The sequence below is a fragment of the Oncorhynchus clarkii genome, chromosome 11, assembly GCF_045791955.1.
Source record: "Oncorhynchus clarkii lewisi isolate Uvic-CL-2024 chromosome 11, UVic_Ocla_1.0, whole genome shotgun sequence".
Taxonomy (NCBI): Eukaryota; Metazoa; Chordata; class Actinopteri; order Salmoniformes; family Salmonidae; genus Oncorhynchus; species Oncorhynchus clarkii.
In genome coordinates this window covers 35645418-35671728 of record NC_092157.1, presented here as the reverse complement: position 1 = coordinate 35671728, position 26311 = coordinate 35645418, and the positions used below count along the sequence as shown (strand labels likewise).

The window sequence follows — 26311 nt, the reverse complement described above, 5'->3', positions numbered from 1 at the left end:
CTTCTTAATGCGTCTGAGCCAATCAGTTGTGTTGTGACAAGGTATGGGTGGCATACAGAAGATAGCCCTATTTGGTAAGACCATATTATGGCAAGAAGAGCTTAAATAAGCAAAGAGAAACGTCAGTCCATCATTACTCGGAGACATGAAGGTCAGTCAATCCGGAAAATATCAAGAACTTTGAATATTTTTCAAGCGCAATCGCAAACACTATCAAGCGCTATGATTGAACTGGCTTTCATGAGGACCGCCACAGGAAATGAAGACCCAGAGTTACCTCTGCCGAAGAGGATAAGTTCATTAGTTACCAACCTCAGACATTGAAGCCCAAATAAATGCTTCACAGAGTTCAAGTAAGAAACACATCTCAACATTACCTGTTCAGAGGAGACTGCGTGAATCAGGCCATCATGGTCAAATTGCTGCAAAGAAACCACTACTGAAAGGACACCAATAATAAGAAGAGTCTTGCTTGGGCCAAGAAACACGAGCAATGGACATTAGACCGGTGGAAATCAGTTCTTTGGTCTGATGAGTCCAAATTTGAGATTTTTGGTTCCAACCGCCGTGTCTGTGTGAGATGCAGAGTAGGTGAACGGATGATCTCTGTATGTGTGGTTCCCACCGTGAAGGAGGAAATGTGCTTTACTGGTGACACTGTCAGTGACTTATTTAGAATACACTTAACCACCATGGCTACCACAGCATTCTGCAGCGATACGCCATCTCATCTGGTTTGCGCTTAGTGGGACTATGATTTGTTTTTCAACAAGACAATGACCCAACACACCTCAAGGCTATGTAAGGGCTTTTCGACCAAGAAGGAGTGCTGCATCACTGGAGTTGTGGAGTGCTGCATCCACAATCACCCAACCTCAGTCCAATTGAGATGGTTTGGGTTGAGTTGGACAGCAGAGTGAGGGAAAAGCAGCCAACAAGTGCTCAGTGTATGTGGGAACTCCTTTAAGACTGTTATAAAAGCATTCCAGGTGAAGCTGGTTGAGAGAATGCTATCATCAAGGCAAAGGGTAATAAAATAGATTATTTTGTTTAACGCTTTTTTTGTTACGACATGATTCCATAGCTGTTATTTCATAGTTTTGATGCCTTCACTATTACTCTACAATGTAGAAAATTGTACAAATAAATAAATCATTGAATGAGAAGGTGTCCAAACTTTTGACTGGTACTGCACATTCAAAAATATGTGGACACCCCTTGAAATGAGTGGATTTGGCTATTTCAGCCACACCCATTGCTGACAGGTGCATAAAATCGAGCACACAGCCATGCGATCTCCATAGACAAACGTTGGCAGTAGAATGGCCTTAATGCCTCCTGAGTGGTGCAGTGGTCTAAGGCACTGCATCGCAGTGCTAGCTGTGCCACTAGAGATCCTTGTTCGAGTCCAGGCTCTGTCGCAGCCGGCCACGACCGGGAGACCCATGGTGTGGCGCACAATTGGCCCAGCATCGTCCGGGCTATGGAATTGTTTGAACGGCAAGGATGTCCTTGTCTCATCGCGCTCTAGCGACTCCTGTGCCGGGCCGTGCTCATGCACGCTGAAACGGACGCCAGGTGTACGGTGTTTCCTCTGACACGTTGTGGTGCGGCTGGCTTCCGGGTTAAGCGGGCATTGTGTCAAGATGCAGTGCGGCTTGGCTGGGTCGTGTTTCAGAGGATGCATGGCTCTTGACCTTCGCCTCTCCCGAGTTCGTTGCAGCGATGGGACAAGACTGTAACTACCCATTGGATACCACAAAATTGGGGGGGGGGGAGAAACAACAAAAAATGGCCTAACTGAAGAGCTCAGTGACTTTCAACATGGCATCGTCATAGGATACCACCTTTCCAACAAGTCAGTTTGTCAAATTTCTGCCCTGCTATGGCAGCCCGTCAACTGTAAGTGTTGTTATTGTGAAGTGGAAACGTTTAGGAGCAACAACGGCTCAGCCGCGAAGTGGTAGGCCACACAAGCTCACAGATCGGGACTGCCGAGTGCTGAAGCATGTAAAAATTGTCCGTCCTCGATTACAACACTCACTACTGAGTTCCAAACTGCCTCTGGAAGCAACATCAGCACATTAACTGTTCGTCGGGAGCTTCATGAAATGGGTTTACATGGCCGCACACAAGCGTCAGTGCGCAATGGGTCGGCTAAAGTGGTGTAAAGCTCACCGCCACTGAACTCTGGAGCAGTGGAAACAAGTTCTCTGGAGTGATGAATCATGCTTCACCATCTGGCAGTCCGATGGACAAACCTGGGTTTGGTGGATGCCAGGAGAATGCTGCCTGCCCCAATGCATAGTGCCAACTGTAAAGTTTGGTGGATGAGGAATAACGGCCTGGGGCTTTTTTTCCATGGTTCGGCCTAGGCCCCTTAGTTCCAGCAAAGGGAAATCTTAACGCTACAGCATACAATGACATTCTAGACAACTGTGCTTCCAACTTTGTGGTAACAGTTTGGGGAAGGGCTTTTCCTGTTTCAACATGACAATGCCCCCGTGCACAAAGTGAGGTCCATATAAGAAATGGTTTGTCAAGATCGGTGGAGAACAACTTCACTGGCCTGCAGAGCCCTGACCTCAACCCCATCAAACAACTTTGGAATGAATTGGACCGCCGACTGCGAGCCAGGCCTAATCACCCAACATCAGTGCCCGACCTCACTAATCCTCATGGCTGAATAGAAGCAAGTCCCCACAGCAATGTTCCAACATCTAGTGGAAAGCCTTCTCAGAAGAGAGGGAGGAGGCTGTTATAGTAGCAAAGGGGGGACCAACTCCATATTAATGCCCATGATTTTGTAATGAGATGTTCGACGAGCAGTCGTCCACATACTTTTGGTCAAGTAGTGTGCGTAACCTAACCTCAATTTACTCCTCCATTCACTATAAGCATTGATCATTAAGCATGGTGCCTTTCTTACAGAGATGTACAATATAATTATTTTCAGATTTTGGGTGAAACGCCCCTAAGACGAATGAGAGAACCATGGCATTAAATTATGAACATTTAATACAGTATACACAGTACATCAGTTGTGTTGAAAAAGCTGAATCCGTTGGCCAGTTATGCTAAGAGACGTTTATTTTAAATCACCCATCATGACATTTATGTATATAAACAGAGCATGTTTATGTTAATCATTTTTAAGAATTGTAATATTGGAGCAGTTTGTCGTCAGTCGGTTTCAGAATCTTTTTCTCTGTCATGTTGACCACCCAGCCTGGCGAGAGGCCAAAGAAGATCTGTCTGGGGTCCTTCCTCATAAAGAGCATGTGGAACAAGTCGTCTTTGGAAATGTCCGGTAAAATGTAGCCATACTTCTGGGCCAAGGCTATCCGTGCTTTTTGAATCTTCTCTGGGTCTGCCAGGTAACCACGGTTGGCAGCATCTGTGTAGTAGGGGACCATGTCCTCCCCAGGCAACATTCTCTTTGGAATGGGCTGTCCACTTAAGAAGAACGGCACAGGCTTACACAGGACCGCTACAGACAGAACAAAGCACAGAGTTACTACCTCTCCAAGTGTAAAATGTAAGCGTCATAGCAAGATGATTCAAGTTTTGGCTTAATGTGTTTCTACGGAGTAACACTTTACAATAGGGTTCTATTTGTAAAGGGTTTATAAAAGGACTTATTATGTAAATGCATAATAAATCATTAATAAATAGGTTATAACAAAACACCCCCAGCTATTAACCATTTATAAATGTACTTACAAATGCGTTGTATAATCATGCAACCTTATTTTCAACGGTTGCAAAGTTAAACAATAGTTATTTTCTCACTTTTGGGTATGATGCATTCCTGCTCTTTCCCAGGAACAGAAATGATTGGTTTTCAGACCAATGGTCAACTCCAATGATATGTCTTTTATTTTTTATTGGGTGGGTGGGGGGGGGGGGAGGGGGGTAGATCAGCTTTAATATTGCGGATAGATTGAGGCTTCCATGAAAAACTTTCCCAACTTTGGGAGATCTGTGAAACGCGCTTAAAATAAACGACCTGGAATGTGCACAAAATGTTGTGTTGGCACTGACATCATGTGACAGTGCGTCGTGAACAATCATGATGGACGTGGCTATGAGAAAGGTTCACAAAGATACAAATGTTGACAGCGGAGACTGTAAAACACCAGCTGCTCAGTTAGCTAATGTTTGCTAGCACATCTGTCCTGCCTACATAGCTAGGAAACGTTAGCTAGCCCGCTAGCTAGCAGTAGATAGAACCTCAAATGTATTTTTGAATATAGACATTCTGCTAGACTACACAAGATAATCTTTGGAATGATATAGCTAACTAAATAAGTAGATCACGTTTGCTGGCTAGCTAGCTAGAAAAAGACCCCCTGTTTTAAGACTTAACTTGCTAGCTAGCGTATTAGCAAAAAATGTGGTAACTACCTAGCTAAGCCCTTTCATCAGTGTCAACTATTAGTGTTGACAAGTAATGTTAAACTCTAACTATTATTATTCATATTATTAGCTAGCAGTGGATAACATAATTAGTTAAGCATAAATGGTAGAAATTATAATAATGATGATAGTAGAGTAATGTAGCTAGGTTGCCATAAAGTTGCCATAAATTCCTCTTCCTTACATTCCCAACTGCCAGGTTTTCTGAACAAAAACACATATATATATATTTTTTTTTTCATTGCTGGACATAAGACTGTAAAACACCAGGAAATCAGCTCCAAGTGATTTTAATGTAAAAAAATCTGTTCCCAAGTATTCCCACGCATAATAGAGAGACGTGATTGTATACAAATGTAAGCAAGGTTTGAAATTATGTTTCAGTCAAACATTATATCAGTTTGGGCCTCTTGCAGTCAATTTGCAGTTTACAAATGACTTGGAATTATGTTCTGGTCCCCCGACCATCCGCTCAGCAAAAACATTTGCACGCGCTGAATCTAGTTGATGATCCCTGCCATAAGGTCTCAGACTCCAGGATGGGAAAATGATTAACAAGAAAGAAACAGATGAAGACACAGAAGGGGACTGTGTTGTATTTTAAATAGTTAATCTGTTATACATTTCTATTCTGACTTCTAAATGTTAAAAGGGGGAGAAAAAGACCCCCCCTGTTTATCCGAATTACATAGGCTACTCACTATACCAATGACAGGCTACAGATTTGAGTCCCCCCAATGTATCCTATTAAATGAAATGTTGTTCTTAGTATGTATTGCATGTTTGAGGAGGTTATATACTGTTATAAAATGTTTGTATCTTGACATTAATAAATGGCCAGAAGGTTTCTACTTTCTTTTAAGGAATATTTTTTTGAAGATATAAATATTGGTAGGCCTAGCTCATTAATAAATGATCCGTAGGGTTCCACTTTCTTTAAAAGGTTTTAGATCTGTCATTCTCATTGAAAGCAAGTCTAATAAGTGGTACATCTGTACATCTATGTGCGCTATTTCTATCTTTCCTGTTTTTAAGTTTTGTTTTTACCTTCAGTTTTGTACACCAGCTTCACATAGCTAAAAATACGATATTCTGGGTTATGGGAAAAATATTTTACAGCGGTCTAGATGGTTCAATGATTGTCTACACAATGAATGCTTGTTTTGTCACAAAACTGAAATTAGGCAACCAGGAAATGGCAGAGCGATTTCTGCGACATTTAAAGGAATCTTTTCAGCAGTTATAAATATTGGTGACTAATTTGTTATTGGTCTGTGGATTGACACTTTAAAATAAGGTATAATTTGAGCAGTTATACATGTTCATAGATCTGTTACTTAAAATAAGGTATACTTTTAGCAGTTATACATGTTGGTAAACCATTTATAGATTTGAGAGTTCACTCAGAGTTTAGACATACTTATAGGACAGTATTGGGTACTCATCACCACATACATGAGAGAAGATAGCACATAGTTAAGCATGTTCAGTCAATTAATTGTGGGTATGAAGACCAAAACAGTCTATGTTGTGAGAGGATATATCTTCCACTGTTACACAGACCAAAGGTATTAGGGTTACCATTTCACACCAGAGCATTCACCATACTTGGACTATCACAGAGAAGTGGTAAGTGTGTGTTGATATAATCTGGTAAGGGGTAATAATTTAATTATGTCGTGGATGTAAATTTGTCCAGGGCATCAGGGTTTCAAACGTGGGCCAAGATACATGAAAACAAAGCTTGTCTGTTCCAGGGACAGAGCACCAATGCATCACATCCAAAAGTGATAAAATAACTATTGTTCAACTATGCAACTATTGACAATACGGTTGCGTAAGGGTTCATCAATATATGCATTTGTAAGTGCATTTATAAATGGTTAATAACTGGAGGTAAATATTGTCTCACTATTTGGCAAACACTGACCAGTTATTGCACTATTTTGACCAATGCGATATTGACCAACCGTTTATTAATAGTTTAATGCATTTGATTAAATAACTTAATAACATAATTATAACCCCTTTATAAACACTTTACAAATGGAAACTTATTGTAAAGTGTTATCTACTACGACATTACCATCACTACTACTCACCAAGACTTCTGGGGTCATAGAAACCTGTAGTGACGATCCCTCCGTTTCTCTCAATGGCAGCAATGGCCTCCTCAGACGCCATCTGAACTTCTATGTTGACTTTCGCTGCAAAGATACCAGCACCCTGATAACACACACAATTGGATGCAAGAATAGAGAAAATAGATTTTCAATCAATACAGCACAAACCTACAGAACGGGAAAAAAACTGCCTCTGGTCTAGCATAATCACACTACAATCTAATTAGCCAAATACTGCCCCCTACTGGCAAAATATATGTGCACTAAATAACAGATCTTCCTTGCTTTACATAAATATAAGTAATCAACTACCTTGGTGGGATCGTGTTTCATCCCCAAGCTTCCGTAACAATGAATTCACCCCCAAATCAAGCGGAGACACAGTCATGACAGCTCATAGGTGTAAATGTAGCCAATGTAAATACCTCGCCAACAAGCTGAACACCATAGTCCCTCTTCTGGGGCTGGATGGTCACTCCCCTGCCGTTGACCAGCTGTGTCAGGTCAATGGGCTGAGTGGGGTCAATCCGGCCAAGGTCAATCAGATACTGCAGCCTGTTCAAGGTCAGTGGCTGGTACTGAGCCCGCCGACTAGGAAGAAAAGCACACATTTGTGAGCATAATCTCCTGTCCCTAAACAAATGGCTATAACATATAGAAAATGTGATTGATATCAAGGCAATAACAATTACAGTACAGAGATACAGTATGAAAAGCTACAAAGCCTTACTTTGTTGCTTCTCAGACTGCATCTCTGTATTGGAACGTTATGGCCGTTTGATAGTATGACCAACAGAACATGGCGTGTTCAACAATGCACATGGAACAACAATGTACCTGTGTCCCTCATTGTAGCCGTATTTGGGGATGGCTAGATAGAAGGGAGTCTGACCCCCCTCGAACCCCAGGCGAGGACGGTTGCCTCGCTGCCTCTCCCCTTTGTGACCCCGGCCACTTCTGTTTCCTCCATGTTGGCCTCTGCCTCGCTTCTTCTCCTACAAAATGAAAGATGAGACAGAATTTGATTCACATTATCAGTGTTTGTGCTATTCTTTCTTCACCATTAATGTTTCATAATGTAACAATTGACATATTACATAGTAATCAAAAGTAAATTATTTGTCAGTCACAAATAACATTATCACATTATCTGACATACACATATTTTTTATGTCCATTATTTGGCGGTACCAGGGCCTCGTTTCCCAGTTGTGATGTAACTTAAGCATTACAATGATTGTTCCAGATATAAAGTTGTTTCTTAAATAACGATGTGTTTTTCCCAAACAAGCACATGGAGAGAACGTTTGCTAAGTCTGTAGTTAGACCATGTGTTGCTACCAATAGGATCAAAAGAAAAGCAGTGCTGCTCTCGGATCAGCTTTCACTATTCAAATCTTTCCTTAGCATTAGAATTACTCCACAATATTGACGACGGATCACTTCCTAGAGTGATATTACCACCAATGGCTGCAAAACTTGAGGCGGCTTATTCTAAATGCTTACCCTATATTAATGCACTAAATTAAGATTTGGCACGTCATTGTGCACATGTCATGAAATATATTTAGCCAAAATGTACAAACAGTATAACAGAAGTAATTTGAATGAACATAACATTTAATGTGATTGAAATGTACAGTGCATTCGGGAAGTATTCAGACCCTTTTACTTTTTACAGATTTTGTTATGTTACAGCCTTATTCTAAAATGTATTAAAATTGTTGTTTCCCTCATCAATCCACACACAATATCCCATAATGGGGCCTCCTGAGAGATGCAGCGGTCTAAGGCACTGCATCGCAGCCCCAGGTTCGATTGCAAGCTGTGTCATAGCCAGCCGTGAGTGGGAGATCCATGAGGCGGCGCACAATTGGCCCAGCATCGTCCGGGTTAGGGGAGGGTTTGGCCGGCCAGGATTTCCTTGTCCCATCGCACTCTAGCGACTGCTTGTGGCGGGCCGGGCATCTGCAAGCTGACTTCGGTTGCCAGTTGTCCTCTGACACATTGGTGCAGCTGGCTTCTGGGTTAAGCGAGCAGTATGTCAAGAAGTAGTGCGGCTTTGGCAGGGTTGTGTTTTGGAGGATCTCATTATTGTAATATTTTTTTTTAAATATTCGATGACGTCAACAGCTGGTATTCAACGGAGAGAGATGCTCTGACATATTTAGTGCACTGAATTCAGAACGTTATATAACCTGACAAAATGTAATTTAAATAAAAAACAAATAGAGTGTAGTGATATGAATATCTGGTCAACTAGTGGAACCAGTGAGCTAGGTAGCTAGTAAGGAAACCTGAGCTTAAAAGAAAGAACTGGACTACCCTAAACCGAGAAGGTTGTGATCAATATGATGAACCCGTATTCACATTTACAAACCTGGTGATATAAAACGGGGTGAAGGTAAAAATCACAAATCGACTTATTACTCCAGAGTAATTTAGCCAACTCTTAGTGTTATCATTTGATTTGTAAAGAATAGGACGAAATCAACGTCAAGTCAATGTAGCTATCTACCTGAGCAAAGCGTTTTCAAAAACATTCAGTACTTTCATGACATTCACTTGACCTCCTAGTATCTCTAAACGCCAGGGGTTTACAAAACATAACTAAAAGAAAAGCACCGTTTTTATTTTGTAAATACTGTAATGTAGATTTAATTCTACTCCAGGACACTCCCTCCTGCGATTCAGATTCTAGCTTGTGGGAAATACAATGGGGAAATACTGTTTATTATAGTCACGGGTCTAACCACTCAGCTGGTACTATGACGTTGCTTCATAAGTTTAGAGGTGATATTTCAGAGTTTGGTGTGTCCAAATGGGTACAAGATAATGCTTGTTTTATTATATGCAATTTAATAATTCTCAAACAATTCTCACACCACAAATAAGACTTTATTTTTTGGATCTTGCTGATAGGCTTACTGAGCTGCAAAACAAGTATACTAATAAATGGCTTATAATATCTGGAGACTTTAACGAAACACTTGATAACTCTTTAGATAGATTTCCACCTAGAATAGCTCTGAGATCTCAGAAAAGTGACATCTTCACCTCATGTTGCAGTAAACTGACCGTGGTTGATACATGGCGTTTCTTTAAAACGAACTTAAAACAAATACACCTGGTGTAATAGGTCAATGATGGTCAGATCCAGAATTGATCTGTTTCTCATTTATCCCCCACTTGTACAGTATGTACAAGAAGTAAGTCATAAACATGCTCCTTTGACTGATCATACAATTATTTTTATTGACAAAAGAATGTTCTGAAAAATCCAGTGGCATTCGAGGTCACTGGAAACGTAATAATTCGCTCCTAAATGATCCGGTCTTCAACAAGAACACAACGAACTGGATCATAGACTCGTTTAATTCAAATGATTTAGAATCAAAGCATGGAAGTGGGAATTATTTAAATTCAAAGTAAGATCTATCGCCATTACACGCAGTAAGGAACTAAAGAAACATTTTTGAAAGAAGATGAGCTTATGAATAAATTGAATGTTCTTTTAGAAAAGGATACCCTTTCAGCAGAGGAAGAATGAGATTTGAATACAGTGTCTCTGTGTTCACATCTCTGGAATAGAACTAGATCAAATGTATATGTAATTAGCTAAAGGGCCCTAGAGCAAAAATTAGAGATGATCTTAAATCTATGAAGAAGGGCAAAGCACCTGGAACAGATGATCTTTCTGTGGAATTATATTTACACTTTTGGGAACATTTAGAGGGACCAGTATTCAACATGTTCCAAGAATGCCTTGCTAAAGGGTGAAATGATAAGTACCATGAAACAAGGGCTTATTTCCTTAATACCAAAACCTGATAAAGATCCCCTTTGCATAGATAATTGGAGACCTATTTCATTATTAAATACAGATTATAAATTGATAACTTTGGCATATGCTAATAAGATATATATATCTTTTTTAAACACCCTGTTAATGAAACCCAAACTGGTTTCATGAAAGGTCACCACATCAGCTGTAACATAAGGTTAGTTTTAGACTTGATTGATTACGCCGATTCAATTGAATCAGAAGCTATTATTCTTTTCCTCGACTTTTGTAAGCATTTGATACAATTTAACACAAATTCCTAATACATTCGTTGTACACTATTGGTTTCGGAACTAGCTTTGTCTCCGTTATTAATATACACTGCTCAAAAAAATAAAGGGAACACTAAAATAACACATCCTAGATCTGAATTAATGAAATATTCTTATTAAATACTTTTTTCTTTACATAGTTGAATGTGCTGACAACAAAATCCCACAAAAATTATAAATGGAAATCAAATTTATCAACCCATGGAGGTCTGGATTTGGAGTCACACTCAAAATTAAAGTGGAAAACCACACTACAGGCTGATCCAACTTTGATGTAATGTCCCTAAAACAAGTCAAAATGAGGCTCAGTAGTGTGTGTGGCCTCCACGTGCCTGTATGACCTCCCTACAATGCCTGGGCATGCTCCTGATGAGGTGGCGAATGGTCTCCTGAGGGATCTCCTCCCAGACCTGGACTAAAGCATCCGCCAACTCCTGGACAGTCTGTGGTGCAACGTGGCGTTGGTGGATGGAGCGAGACATGAGGTCCCAGATGTGCCCAATTGGATTCAGGTCTGGGGAACGGGCGGGCCGGGCCAGTCCATAGCATCAATGCCTTCCTCTTGCAGGAACTGCTGACACACTCCAGCTACATGAGGTCTAGCATTGTCTTGCATTAGGAGGAACCCAGGGCCAACCGCACCAGCATATGGTCTCACAAGGGGTCTGAGGATCTCATCTCGGTACCTAATGGCTACATCTGGCGAGCACATGGAGGGCTGTGCGGCCCCCCAAAGAAATGCCACCCCACACCATGACTGACCCACCGCCAAACCGGTCATGCTGGAGGATGTTGCAGACAGCAGAACGTTCTCCACGGCGTCTCCAGACTGTAACGTCTGTCACATGCTCAGTGTGAACCTGCACTCATCTGTGAAGAGCACAGGGCTCCAGTGGCGAATTTACCAATCTTGGTGTTCTCTGGCAAATGCCAAACGTCCTGCACGGTGTTGGGCTGTAAGCACAACCCCCACCAGAACCACTCCTTTATTGGGGGTGTCTTGCTAATTGCCTATAATTTCCACCTGTTGTCTATTCCATTTGCACAACAGCATGTGAAATGTATTGTCAATCAGTGTTGCTTCCTAAGTGGACAGTTTGATTTCACAGAAGTGTGATTGACTTGGAGTTACATGGTGTCGTTTAAGTGTTCCCTTTATTTTTTTTGAGCAGTGTATTTTATAAAGATATGAATAGTTCTATACATATCTAGACGATACAGCTATTTCTAAAAGACAAGGATCAAGTTACTATTGCACTTAATATTATCAAATCATTCTCTTCTGCTTCTGGTTTGGAACTTAAGTTAAATAAAAGCGAAATATTATCCATACATAACTCAAATGATCAATCTGTTGAGTACATTCCAGTGAAAGATAATGTGAAATTTTTAGGGCTGCACATGGCAAAAAAAACATTGTCCGTCAACATCTCAATTTCTCTCAGAGATTAAAGAATACAAAATACATTTTTAATAACTGGCCCTTACGTGACGTCTCGATTATTGGAAGGTTTTTATTGTCGAAGGTAGGAGGGTCCTGTCACGTTTTGTCTACCATGCTCAATCCCTATTTGTAGTGGATCAAACCAGCAAGGATATCAACAAAACTTTCCTAGACTTTATATGGAAAAATAAACAATGCAAACTTAAGAAGTCTGTAATATCAAACCAAAGAGCTGATGGTAGGCTTGAAGTACTAGATTTGATTGATATCAACAATATCTTTAAAGTAAACTGAATTTAAAAAATGTATCCTTAGCTCTGAATGTATATGGTACTTCATTCCCTGTCATATTTGTATGAAATTGGGTGGTCTTACATTTGTGGAAATGCAACTATTCTCCAGCAAAATTACCCACCAAACTCTCCAAATTTCATGAAAAATACATTTTATCCTGGAAAATAAGTTGTCCATAACTTCTCCCCACACAAGGCACTTTTGTAGAACAAAGATACTGTTGTTAAAAACAAGTATTTGTTCTTGATTTATTTGATAAAAAATGAATTATTCTCTCTTATAGAAAGTTCTTAGAAACATGTAACTTCCAAATACATCAAATAATTTAATTATATATGCAAAGCAATACCTTCAGGACTTAATTAACGAAATATAATTTGTGTTTAGGAGAACAGGTAGGTGCACAACTTACAGTGCATTCAGCAGATTTGTACCTTGTCAGCTCGGGGGTTTGAACTTGCAACCTTCCGGCTACTAGTCCAACGCTCTAACCACTAGGCTACCCTGCCGCCCCAGTGGCTTCTCTGCTATGGCCGTGCTGAAAACTAAAAGCAGAAACAGACTGGACAGCCAGCACGACCTCTGAGTTGACCTGTCAACCATCACTCCAGACGTCAATAAACTTATCAATCTGAAGAAACCCCCAGCTTTCCCACTGATAGGCCACACACACAATAAATAAATAGGTTAATGAGTTATTGTTCACTATGTTAATTTTTATTGTTCATTAATTCTGACATTTATATTACATTTTATTGAACTGGTTAAAAACTTACACCTTTAAAAAATATTTTAAGGTTGTGAAACTATTCACATGGTAATTGATGATTACGAATTCCTAATGATTGTTGTTTTTTCTATTTTAAACACTGGTATGTGTTGCTGTTCATTAACATTATTGGACTGGTTTTAATGTCATGTTCTGAGTCTAATCATTTATTACACCCCACAGGTGAACTGGTCGCCTAATTAAATGGCTTATTCTCTTGAACTGATAATACATGTTCTCTCAGTTAATCCAGGCTGCATCACATCCGGCCGTGATTGTGTCCAATAGGGCGGTGCACAATTGGCTCAGCGTTGTCCGGGTTTGGCCGTCATTTTAAATAAGAATTTGTTCTTAACTGACTTGCCTTGTTAAATAAAGGTTCCATTTAAATGATTAAAAAAAATATTTGAATGACTTTAATACCATAATAGTACACCGTGAGACAGTCTATTTTGCAAGTAAAGCCTGCCCAAGAAGGCAGCTGCAATACAACATTACAAAATGTAATCATCAACAGTCCATAATACTGGGTCGCGACTCAATTGTCATTGTCAAATTTGCGTCCCCAAGCAAAACCAGTTGAGAACCACTGACTTAGAGGACATATGACTTTTCTGTGATAAAGAAGGGGAAACTATTATACACATTTTTTATGTGTGTGACTCTGAAGTTATTTTAAGTATTTAAGAGTTAAGGATTTACATGTTTTATTTTATTAATAAGACCAATGTATTCAAATGAAAACCAAACTTCTGAATTGGTCATTAATTTCTTAATTCTCTCTGGTAAATTTTATATACACAAAACACAAATATTTTAAATCTGTCCCCAAATGCTATATATTTCCACTTCAAATCCAATATAAACTCTAGCATTAGTCAATAACAACAAAAAAACACTGTATTCTTACAACTCTATCATAGATTTGTAACCCTTAACCTTATTTTAGGCACTTTAACTTTTAAAACTCAATTCATGTGATTTTTGTATTTTTTACTTTAATGTTATTTTATGTTTCTTCAGAGAAAACATACGTGTACTGATATCCTATGTTTTTGTGGTTACTGTATTGTAATTTGAAATGTAATAATAATAAAAAAAGATTTAAAAAATAATATAAATAAACATGCTATGACATGAACATGCTTAGCCATCTCGAGACAACTCCGATGTAAAAGTGTTTTTTCACAAAGTTGCAGGGATGTCACATCTCCTATTTATACCAGTACACTCGTAACAACTCAAGCATTAGGAAACACCTATTTGATCAAATAAACCTCACGTAGCAAATAAGCCATTATATTTTGTTGTTGACCAAATTCGACAGCAAGAACTCCTTGCTTGGTGGGCGAAAAAACGCCACCTGTTGGAGGGACAGATTTTACTCCGAGTTGGGCCCTCTTTTCCTCTTCCTCTCTGGCTATTCTAGCCATGATAGCTAGCTTGCTAGCTTTTCAGAAACTTTTGGGCTAGCTAATAAACGCATACTTACAGCTTTCTTCGTCCCCGGTTCCGGTCGCAAGTTTGCTAATGTAATACGAGGCAAATTCTGCAAAATATCTAATGCCTTCCCACCAGGTTTTTTGGTAAAAGACATTGTCCTCTCCACATGCCAGTGTTACCCAAGGACAAAATGAGGAACCATGGATGTGGCTCACGTGACGTGACACAATCCACATGCCGGAAGCGGAAGTACCATTGTTTCACTGATTTTTGGAACATCTAGATTTCCCACAGCTTGATTGGGTTATAATATTGTCCTATCCATTGTGTTTACCAGTTAATGAATGTGTACTGCGCTCGCTCTCTGCCAAACTGATGCCCGCGACTACGTAAACAAACTGTACCCTCATAACTATCGCAAATCATAGGGCCAAGGGCGATACAAATTGAACGCTTTCTTCCCATCCAAGCATACATCGTAAATGATGTTGTTGAACGCCAGCTACGTACGTTGTATGCAGTGGCGGTTCTAGCTTGTTTGGCTCCCTGGGCGAACCCCCCTTCAGCGCCCCCCCCCCCCCCCCGCACTAACTAATTTTTTTCTGACATTTGGAACACAAAAAAATTATCATAACATTTAAAACTATATAAATATACACATATATATTTATATATATATATATAAAATAAGACTCATACATATAAAAAAAGAAGTGACAAAGACAAATAGAAACAAATTTGTGTTGATTAGGCACTTGAGCATCAATACATTACCCATCCCCCAATACTGTAAACCAAGAGTCAAGACTAAACCAATTCACCTTGGTGGTGTGCATGACTGTACAAAGTTAGAGGTGCACTATTTGATAGATTCCCCCGCTCTCCCTACCTCGGGCTTCCAGTGGGGAGACCTGAGGTCAACCTACCCACACCCCCCTCCCCATCTCGTACTTCTGAGTGGGAGACCTTCCCAGGCAGTAGCCTGCCTAGCTCACAAACTAGAATCAGGGCGCCCACTCCGACAAGGTTAATTGACCCACAGTCCCACACGGTGACATGATATCATTGACGTAACATGCAAATGAGCAATAGAAAACTGATCACGCAAATGTCACCATTACGATTGTTTTTGTGTGGGTGCCCCGTGCCGCCACTGGCAAGATACCGCCTATACCTAAATCTGCCACTGGTTGTATGTGCGGTAATAATATGTAATTGCCGTTGCCTGCTATTGTACCTGCCGCTCCTAAAGCTACTGCAGCGGTGAGTGAGGGATGTTTGACAGCGAGCATTGAAGGCAACATGCATGTTGTTGCAGACAATAGCTCTCACATTATTGTCTCACATACATCTGTATTCACAGTAAATGCCCCCCTAGTGGGCTGCTAGTACCAGTTGTTTTAGTGTAGGGCTGTAACAAAAGCCTGCACTGTAGCTTGCAGGTGGAGGGTTGAACACCCCAAACCGAGACCGACAAGCCATTGACATTAAAGTGTTGTCAATAAAGCTAACCACATTGTACATTTATGTATCTCTTTTGCATTACAGGTGATATTTCTTCATGGCCTGGGTGACACTGGGTATGTGCAGTACAGCTCATTCATTTCATCCGTCAATTTACTCCTACCACTCACCATTGACTCAAGAGTTATCTGTCATATTATTTCCATTTACTGTAGTCTTCAGCTCATAAGATATATTTTGCTTTTGTTCATAGCAATGGCTGGGCAGAGGCCTTTGCTGGGATCCAGACACCACATGTGAAATACATGTGTCCTCACTCGTGAGTACCTCTGTGGACAAGCACAGCTCCTGTACTTGGAGATTGTTGATGATAGTGATTATTGATTACATTTTGTTAATACAGTTGAAGTCGGAAGTGTACATACACTTAGGTTGGAGTCATTAAAACTTGTTTTTCAACCACTATACAAATTTCTTGTAAACAAATTATAGTTTTGGCAAGTCGGTTAGGACATCTACTTTGTGCATGACAAGTAATTTTTCCAGCAATTGTTTACAGACACATTATTTCACTTACAATTCACTGTATCACAATTCCAGTGGGTCAGAAGTTTACATACACTAAGTTGACTGTGCCTTCAAACAGCTTGGAAAATTCCAGAAAAGGATGTTATGGCTTTAGAAGCTTCTGATAGGCTAATTGACATCATTTGAGTCAATTGGAGGTGTATTTCAAGGCCTACCTTCAAACTCAGTGCCTCTTTGCTTGACATCATGGGAAAATCAAAATAAATCAGCCAAGACCTCAGATTTTTTTTTTTTTGTAGATCTCCACAAGTCTGCTTCATCCTTGAGAGCAATTTCCAAATGCCTGAAGATACCACGTTCATCTGTACAAACAATAGTACGCAAGTATAAACACCATGGGACCAAGCAGTCGTCATACCGCTCAGGAAGGAGATGTGTTCTGTCTCCTAGAGATGAACGTACTTTGGTGCAAAAAGTGCAAATCAATCCCAGAACAACAGGAAAGGACCTATTGAAGATGCTGGAGGAAACAGGTACAATTGTATCTGTATCCAAGGTAAAACGAGTCCTATATCGACATAACCTGAAAGGCTGCTCAGCAAGGAAGAAGCCACTGCTCCAAAACCGCCATAAAAAAAACAGACTATGATTTGCAACTGCACATGGGGACAAAGATCATACTTTTTGGAGAAATGTCCTCTGGTCTGATGATGTCAGATGGTGGGTGTAGCTGGTGCATGAAGTCAGGCGCAGGAGAGATGAGTGAACAACGCACTTTACTCAAGAAAATAGCACAATTAACAGTACCAATGTGCGAACAATAACGGTTGCCACAAAACACGGGTGAAAACAGCACCCGGACAAAACCATCCGGAAACGTAGCGATATAAACAATCACACACAAAGACATGGGGGAAACAGAGGGTTAAATACATGACCAGTAATTGGGAAATGAAAACCAGGTGTGTGGGAAACAAAGACAAAACCAATGGAAAATGAAAAGTTGATCGGAGATGGCTAGAAGGCCGGCAATGTCGACCGCCGAGCGCCACCCAAACAAGGAGAGGAACCGACTTCGGCGGAAGTCGTGACAGATTAAACAAAAATAGAACTGTTTGGCCATAATAACCATTTTTATATTTGGAGGAAAAGGGGGAGGCTTGCAAAGGACACCATCCCAACCATGAAGCACGTGGGTGGCAGCATCATGTTGTGGTCGTGCTTTGCTGCAGGTGGGACTGGTGCAATTCTGAAAATAGATGGTTTCATGAGGAAGGGAAATTATGTGGATATATTGAAGTAACATCTCAAGACATCAGTCAGGAAGTTAAAGCTTGGTCGCAAATGGGTCTTCCAAATGGACAATGACCCCAAGCATACTGTACATCCAAAGTTGTGGTAAAATGGCTTAAGAACAACAAAGTCAAGGTATTGGAGTGGCCATCACAAAGCCCTGACCTCAATCCTGTAGAAAATTTGTGGGCATAACTGAAAAAGCGTGTGCGAGCAAAGAGGCCTACAAACCTGACTCCGTTACACCAGCTCTGTCAGGAGGAATGGGCCAAAATTCACCCAACTTATTGTGGGAAGCTTGTGGAAGGCTACCCGAAAACATTTGACCCTAGTGAAACAATTTAAAGGCATTGCTACCAAATACTAATTGAGTGTATGTAAGCTTCTGACCGACTGGGAATGTGATGAAAGAAATAAAGCTGAAATAAATCATTCTCTCTACTATTACTCTGACATTTCACATTCTTAAAGTAAAGTGTTGATCCTAACTGATCTTAGACAGATAATTTTTGCTTGGATTAAATGTCAGGAATTGTGAAAAACTGAGTTTAAATGTATTTGGCTAAGGTGTATGTAAACTTCTGACTTCAACTGTATATGCATTTATTAATGACAGTGAAACTGTTTAATTTAATTTAAATGTTTCAGTCCATTCAAGCCTGTTACATTAAACGTGGGCATGACCATGCCCTCCTGGTAAGAAGTCAAGTTTATTTAATTTGATAAAAAGAAGACAATATCCAAGAACAGTAGCCGATTTGGGTTAATCACTCCCCTCTATGTTATAGGTTTGACATCATCGGATTGCAAACAGATGCAGAGGAAGACGAAGCTGTTATTAAACATGTTTCAGAGAAAAGTGAGTCTACATGGTTTGGATGTAGCTGCACTAGGGCATACAGTATGGTAATGTTTTAAACTGTATGAACCTGAGCTTGATTCTATTTGAGTTTGATTTCATTGAGTGCTGCCTGTCTTCTCAGCTAAAACGCTGATTGATCAAGAAGTGAAGATTGGGATAACATCCCACAGAATTGTTCTTGGTGAGTTTTCTCGGGTAGACTAGCCTGTGACAATAAAAACCTGTAAAACAACGCTCAAATGTACTAAACTCAGTGGTAAGACATAGCGATAGTAATTGTTTGTGTGCTTTGGTGTATACAGGATGGAGCGTTGTCTCTCTACACTGCTCTCACGACCCAACAGAAACTGGAGGGAGTGGTTGCTCTCAGCTGCTGGCTCCCGCTACAGTACACCCTCCCTCAAGTATAGGCTACCCTGCATTAGAAGTGTTCTGTGGTGCACTTAGGTTATACATAAGATCCATTCTATTGTTTTGGAATGTAAACAGTCTATTAGCTTGTTACTTTTACCAAACCACACAAATCAACAATGGTCAAAGTCAATTCCCAGACATGGACAAAATCGTTCTAGAGACGTAGCAAGTCGTAGCTGATTTGAAATATAACCCTAATGTTGTCCTTTCTCAGGCGTCGGCCAACTCTGCCAACAAGGAGATGCATGTCCTGCAGTGCCATGGCGAGGCGGACCCTCTGGTGCCCGTAATTTTGGATGTCTCACAGTGGAGAAACGGAAGACCCTCTGTAACCTATCCAACATCACCTATAATACCTATCCCAGAATGCCTCACAGTGCCTGCCCTGAGGTTAGTATGGTTTGTACAGCAGCTGTGTGAATTCTGTAATTATGGTTCAACTTAGAATATTGGCACTTTTTGAAGTCTTTAAACATGCATAATAGAGTTGACATGAAATTAATGTATTATATTTTGTGTTGTAATACTTGTCTCTCTTGCGTCCAACAGGAAATGATGGATATCAAGCAGTTTATTGACAAGCAGCTTCCTCCAATCTAAGGGTTAGACCTACACACCCACTGCCATTAGAGCTCCTTGAAGGTGACTCCTGTGATGCTCCATAGACTGTCTGAACCACATATCTGACTCAATATAACCTGCTGCTAACTCAGACTGACAGAGACATAGTCAGGGACAGGCCTGAGGGCTAGCTAGAGACAAGCCAAGGAGAGGGACACCATAACTTCAAACAATTGTATTCTCTGCTGGAGCCTGGTGGAATCTTTTAATGTTTGAATCTGTTTGCCAGTTGCCAGTGCTGTTGTCGGTGTAGCTATTTGCTATTGAAAAGCCATCTCTTCCAGGGAGTATTTTTTTGATTGTATCGTTTTGAAAATATGAATCTTAATATGTTGATTTGCTATGGGGAAATAAAACCCTGATATAATGCAATAGTAAAAGAAGACGACAACATATGAATTGTTGTGCTTTATTCGATTTGTAAGACTTGAAAGCCATTTTCTGTTAATTCAATACACAAATACAGTATATGAATGGTCACATACTATTTATTTCATACATGTATGTTCCTGTTTATGTTTTGATGGAGAAATAGGACTAAATTAGCATCACAGTATTCATATCAAAGGCAAGATCTTTTTCCAGGTATCAGCTCACACTGTACATAAAAAGTTACTATTCTTTGATAAGAGCTGAAAGCGCCACAATTTAATATCAAGTGTGTTCAACTGCTGCACCATTTTTGTGATATTTTATTCAAACTACAGTACCAGTCAAAAGTTTGGACACACCTACTCATTCACCTACTCATTTTTCTTTATTTTTACTATTTACTACATTGTAGAATAGTAGTGAAGACATCAAAACTATGAAATAACACATGGAATCATGTAGTAACCAAAAAAAGTGTTAAACAAATCTAAATATATTTTAGATTTTAGATTCTTCAAAGTAACCACCCTTCGCCTTGATGACAGCTTTGCACACTCTTGGCATTTTCTCGAACCAGCTTCACCTGGAATGCTTCCCACAGATGCTGAGCACTTGTTGGCTGCTTTTCCTCCACTCTGCGGTCCAACTCATCCCAAACCATCTCAATTGGGTTGAGGTCGGGCGATTGTGGAAGCCAGGTCATCTAATGCAGCACTTCATCACTTTCCTTCTTGCTCAAATAGCCCTGACACAGCCTGGAGGTGTATTTTGGGTCCTTTTCCTGTTGAAAAACAAATGATAGTCCCACTAAGCCCAAACCAGATGGAATGACGTATCGCTGCAGAATGCTGTGGTAGCCATGCTGGTTAAACTTTCCCTGAATTCTAAATAAATCACAGACAGTGTCACCAGGAAAGCACCATCACACCACCTCCTCCATACTTCACGGTGGGAACCACACATGCAGAGATCATCTGTTCCCCTACTCTGCGTCTTACAAAGACACAGTGGTTGGAAGCAAAAATCTCAAATTTGGACTCATCAGACCAATGGACAAATTTCCACCGGTCTAATGTCCATTCTTCTTATTGGTGTCCTTTAGCAGTGGTTTCTTTGGAGCAATTCCACCATGAATGCCTGATTCATGCAGTCTCTTCTGAACAGTTGATGTTGAGATGGGTCTGTTACTTGAACTCTGTGAAGCCTTTATTTGGGCTGCAATTTCTGAGGCTGGTAACTCTAATGAACTTATTCTATGCAGCAGAGATACCTCCGGGTCTTCCTTTCCTGTGGCGGTCCTCATGAGAGCCAGTTTCATCATAGCACTTGATGGTTTTGCGACAGCACTTGAAGAAACTTTCAAAGTTTTTGAAATTTTCCATATTGACTGACCTTCATGTCTTAAAGTATGACTGACCTTCATGTCTTAAAGTAATGATGGACTGTTGTTTCTCTTTGCTTATTTGAGCTGTTCTTGCCATGATATAGACTTGGTATTTTACCAAATAGGGATATCTTCTGTATACCAACCCTACCTTGTCACAACACAACTGATTGTCTCAAACGCATTAAGTTAACTTTTAACAAGGCACACCTGTTAATTGAAATGCATTCCAGGTGACTACCTCATGAAGCTGGTTGAGAGAAAGCCAAGAGTGTACAAAGCTGTTATCGAGGCAAAGGGTGGTTACTTTGAAGAATCTCAAATAGAAAATATATTTTGATTTGTTAAACACTTTTATGGTTACTACATGATTCCATATGTGTTATTTCATAGTTTTGATGTCTTCACTATTCTACAATGTAGAAAATAGTAAAAATAAAGAAAAACCATGGAATGAGTAGGTGTTCCCAAACTATTGACTGGTACTGTATGTTGAAGGTGTAGTGGTAAACGATCTAATGCCAAGGCACTTTCCCATGTCTTCTTAATATTAAGTGAAATTAGATTTCATTAAAAATAACTGAAAATGATTTAAGTCTGACAATAGAACTACACACAAATGCAGTGCTAACAGACACAACATGCTTTCCCCTCATAAAACTATAGAAAAGTGCAATGTGAAGTGCTAGGCAATATAAAAATATAAATATATTTGGAAACATCTTGAAATCTGAATTGGAATACAGCGTATGTTCTTGCTCGCTTTGAGGATTTTGGAAAGCCAATATTTAAGGTAGCACACAGTAGTTACACCTTAATATCGCCATTTTTGTAAATAGAGCCTATTGATCAATCAACATGTGAACTGTAACTGAAAGCTGGACCTAAGATACACAAGTGTCATCTAAGAGCAATGTGTAGAGTGATTGACGGAGAATGGAAGTCTATGGCTCTGTGGCAGGTGGTGGTTCTTCCAGGCCCTGCAGTAATTCGGCATACGCTGTCGAGTTCATGTAGCGTGGGTATGAGTCTCTCTGCATCAGCGTGTAGATCTGCTGCTGGGCGTCCTCAAACGTGTGGGACGTGGGCTCCAGCATGTTCTTGTTGATCACGTCTCGAACACGTGAGTCCAAACTCACCTGGAGAAGTAATTCAACAACCAGAGAAGTTGAATAAGAGCAGTAGCGGTCTAATGAATAACTGTAATAAGTCGGAGGTATGTGAAATCTAGAGTAGTCTTGCTGAAGCAAGTCACACTAATGAGAATACTCTATGGAGAAAGCATTTTAGGCTTACAGCTATAAATGAGCACAATTATAGGATACTTCAGTCTCAAGAAAGGCCAAAGCGGTGCAAGCTCACCTCTTTAGGGGAGAGGATAGAAATGAAGTCCTCATAGATCTGTCGTACTTTCTCCTCCACCACAGTTTTGTTGGTCTCCTTTTTGAGCTCTTCGCAGGCCAACCAGAACATCATGTTCTCTTCACTAAACTCTGTCCTTAGGAACTGTCGGAAGCATCCCCGCCCTGCGGGGCTCTTCATCAGCCTCTCAAACGACATGGTCCATATTGTCGCATCCTCCAGAGTAGGCTTGGGGCTTCAAAAAAAGGGACCGTGCTCTTTATTTCATACAATAGATGTAGTTGAGAATGTTTAATGTTGACGTTTCAGCTCTAGCTCTATATAATTACATATGGAACTCAAAACATTACATCACATATTAGTAATTTAGTAGGATCTCTGTGTCTAGAGATTTTATTAAACAGTCTCAACCATATCCCCTTTTCTTGTTTTTCCTAAACTATGTAGCTAACCCTATAGGGTATATTTACTGTGTAGTGCTGTTACCTGTCATCACAGTTTGCGATTCCCTCTGCCCTCCTCTCATAGGTGCTTCTTTGAATCCTCTCATCCTCTGTCATAACAGTCAGACTGAAAAACAGTGAAAAACGGAATAGAAATAGAACATGTACTGTATGTACAATGTAGGGTTTTCGGCTATTGTCAATTGGCGTGGAGGGCAGCAGGCATGTTGTTTTGTTCCAAACTGTGAACAACAGTGGTGGTAGGTGCACATGTCCCGGATGCGTGAGTTTTGCAGGGAGGTCTTGTGTAAACACTACTGTCATCCAGTCCTTAGAGATGTGCTGGAGTTAATTTAAACACCTAGTGTAGCAGTCACCTGTAGCCTAATTAAAGGCAGGTGAGAATCCACCACATCTGGGCTCTCCAGCCACACACTGTAGCTCTGCGACAATTAGCACAACTTAATTGAGGTTGATGTGGAGACAGAGACTATTCCCACTCCCTGAGGTGTGAATTAGCATGCTCTTATTCTGCACACAACAGGTAGTGCTGTCCTAAGAGAGCAGTCAGAGGAAGAGGCATAATCCTTGCTTACGTATACATCTATGACTTCAAAACATAAATGTCCCTGTGGGTTTTGTCCACAGAGACCGTGTGTAGCTGGCAGATGCTCCGTTTTTATGCCTCTGTTTGTGTCCTGTGCAGAGTATATTGTACAGTGCATTCGGGAAGTATTCAGGCCCTTGACTTTTTCCACATTTTGTTATGTTACAGCCTTATTCTAAAAATATTTTTTTCCCTCATCAATTTACACACAATATTACATAATGACAAAGCAAAAACTGTTTTTTCTGAATTTATTACAAATAAAAAAACAAAATACCTTATTCAAACCTTTTGCTCTGCGACTCGAAATTGAGTTCAGGTGCATCCTGTTTCCATTGATCATCCTTGAGATGGTTCTACAACTTGATTGGACAATTAAATTGATTGGACATTATTTGGAAAGGCACACACCTGTCTATATATGGGCCTACAGTTGACAGTGCATGTCAGTGCAAAAACCAAGCCACGAGGTCGAAGGAATTGTATATAAAGCTCCGAAACCGGATTGTGTCGAGGCACAGATCTGGCGAAGGGTACCAAAAAATGTCTGCAGCATTGAAGGTCCCCAAGAACACAGTGGCCTCCATCATTTTTTAAATGGAAGACGTTTGGAACCACCAAGACTCTTCCTAGATTTGGCTGCCTGGCCAAACTGAACAATCGGGGGAGAAGGGCCTTGGTCAGGGAGGTGATCAAGATCCCGATGGACTCTCTGACAGAGCTCCAGAGTTCCTCTGTGGAGATGGGAGGATGTTCCAGAAGGACAACCATCTCTGCAGCACTCCAACAATCAGGCCTTTATGGTAGAGTGGCCAGACGGAAGCCACTCCTCAGTAAAAGGCACATGAAAGCCCACTTGAAGTTTGCCAAAAGGCACCTGAAGACTCTCAGTCAAACAAATATTGCTTTGTCATTAAGGGGTATTGTGTGTAGATTGATGAAGCAAAAAAACAATGTAATCCATTTAGAATAAGGCTGTAACATAACAAAATGTGTAAAAAGTCAAGGGTTCTGAAGACGACCGAATGCACTGTATGTAGGTTGCTCCAGATAACGACGTCATGTGCATAGGGGGCACGTGCCCCATCAGAGATGTCTTGTAAAATATAAATAATATGTTTAATTTTTTGTTTGTTGTCTCTCTGTAATACTACTATCCACCTAGCAATTTTATGAAGTTGGCTTTAGCTAGCCCAGATAGGTTCCCAATCTCCCAACCTCATAACTAGATACCAATAAGCAATTTCAGGCTATCAATCAAGTAGCTAGCTTGTCTAACTATCTTAGCTGGCATGCCAGCTGTCGGTGGACTTTAGAAACACAAGAAATTACTAAATGCACTGAATATGACCCACATTCCTTTCAATCTTATACCCAGATTTGAGCATATTTAGTTTATTTAACAAAATAACTACAGAGGATACAGACAGCTCAATAGGTATGCATAGATATGCAGAAAAATAAACATATTTTTGACTTAGAATTAAGTATAATGATTATGGCTCTTGATTGCAGAAAAGACTGTTTCAGGTGTTTGAAAAATGCTAAATTCTCCAACTTTCTGACTGGGGGCTTATTCCCACTCCAGACCCCTCCCAAGCCATCTTCACATAGTTGGTGCCCACTCAGATTTTTGGGGTGCATGACGCCCCTGCTCCGGAGTGCAGAGTTTTGGTATAAGCATGGTATATATAATGTAAGGTAGCTATGGGTTATGTCCCAAATGGCACCCTATGGGCCCTAGTCAAAAGTAGTGCGCCATATAAGGAATAGAGTGCCATTTGGGACACAAACCCTTACTATGGATAGTATAGTGGTACCTACCAGGAGCAGCTGCAGCAGCAACACCAGCAGAAACAACAGGCATTGGAGGCGTTGGTGGGCATGTTCCCCATCCTGTGCTGTGATTGGAGGACACTGACCGCGGCTTCCTGGTGCATTTGCATCTGTCTCTTGCGCATCTCCAGCCGCTCTGACCCCATGGGCTGCAGACCAGGACACACAACACCACACTGAGGTTGTAGGTGAGACAGACTCACAATACTGCAGACCCCCCCCCCAATACAATACAATACAGCACACTGCACTCACTTAGGCTATACAACATGGACACTCGAGTTGGTTCAGATAATTCCCACATAGAATGCAGGCATCAGTCATCCATCCGTATACTTGTCTCCATATCTTCTTGTACATGACATTGAGGGAGTGAAAAATATACAATTTTAAAGACTTGTACACAGTGGCGGATTTAGGTATAGGCGACATGGGCAGCCTCCCAGAGCGGCATCTTGCCGGGGGCGGCACGGGGCGCCCACACACATTTTTTTGGAATGGTGACAATTGCGCGATC

The 26311-nt window shown here is 40.6% G+C and overlaps 2 protein-coding genes and 1 pseudogene across 2 annotated transcripts; 1 reads left to right on the top strand and 2 right to left on the bottom strand.

Moving 5' to 3' along the window:
* Window positions 1-3072: 3072 nt before the first annotated feature.
* Window positions 3073-14856, bottom strand: LOC139420726 (large ribosomal subunit protein uL15m-like). The gene is made up of 5 exons (XM_071170957.1): window positions 14658-14856; window positions 7380-7537; window positions 6968-7133; window positions 6522-6645; window positions 3073-3490 (listed from the first exon to the last, which is right to left on the bottom strand). Exons 1-5 carry the CDS (start codon window positions 14760-14762, stop codon window positions 3153-3155), a joined length of 891 nt encoding a protein of 296 aa, XP_071027058.1. The 5' UTR covers window positions 14763-14856; the 3' UTR covers window positions 3073-3152.
* Window positions 14857-15802: 946 nt separating this feature from the next.
* LOC139420725 (acyl-protein thioesterase 1-like) lies at window positions 15803-19769 on the top strand (annotated as a pseudogene).
* Window positions 19770-22026: 2257 nt separating this feature from the next.
* On the bottom strand, window positions 22027-25940 carry LOC139420724 (regulator of G-protein signaling 20-like). Its single transcript, XM_071170956.1, has 4 exons — window positions 25783-25940; window positions 23395-23478; window positions 22909-23143; window positions 22027-22685 (listed from the first exon to the last, which is right to left on the bottom strand). The coding sequence occupies exons 1-4, from the start codon at window positions 25938-25940 to the stop codon at window positions 22491-22493; spliced, it is 672 nt and encodes a 223-aa protein (XP_071027057.1). The 3' UTR covers window positions 22027-22490.
* Between the last annotated feature and the right edge of the window lie 371 nt (window positions 25941-26311).

Excerpts from the sequence above, each read along its gene's own strand:
- LOC139420726 (XM_071170957.1), bottom strand. The coding sequence starts at position 14,762 with ATGTCTTTTACCAAAAAACCTGGTGGGAAGGCATTAGATATTTTGCAG. Across the intron at positions 7,538-14,657 it reads AACCGGGGACGAAGAAAGCT|GAGAAGAAGCGAGGCAGAGG; the intron begins GTAAGTATGCGT and ends TTCATTTTGTAG. Across the intron at positions 6,646-6,967 it reads GTGTTCAGCTTGTTGGCGAG|GGTGCTGGTATCTTTGCAGC; the intron begins GTATTTACATTG and ends GTGTGTTATCAG.
- LOC139420724 (XM_071170956.1), bottom strand. The coding sequence starts at position 25,940 with ATGGGGTCAGAGCGGCTGGAGATGCGCAAGAGACAGATGCAAATGCAC. Across the intron at positions 23,144-23,394 it reads ATCGCAAACTGTGATGACAG|CCCCAAGCCTACTCTGGAGG; the intron begins GTAACAGCACTA and ends CTTTTTTTGAAG. Across the intron at positions 22,686-22,908 it reads CTATCCTCTCCCCTAAAGAG|GTGAGTTTGGACTCACGTGT; the intron begins GTGAGCTTGCAC and ends TTACTTCTCCAG.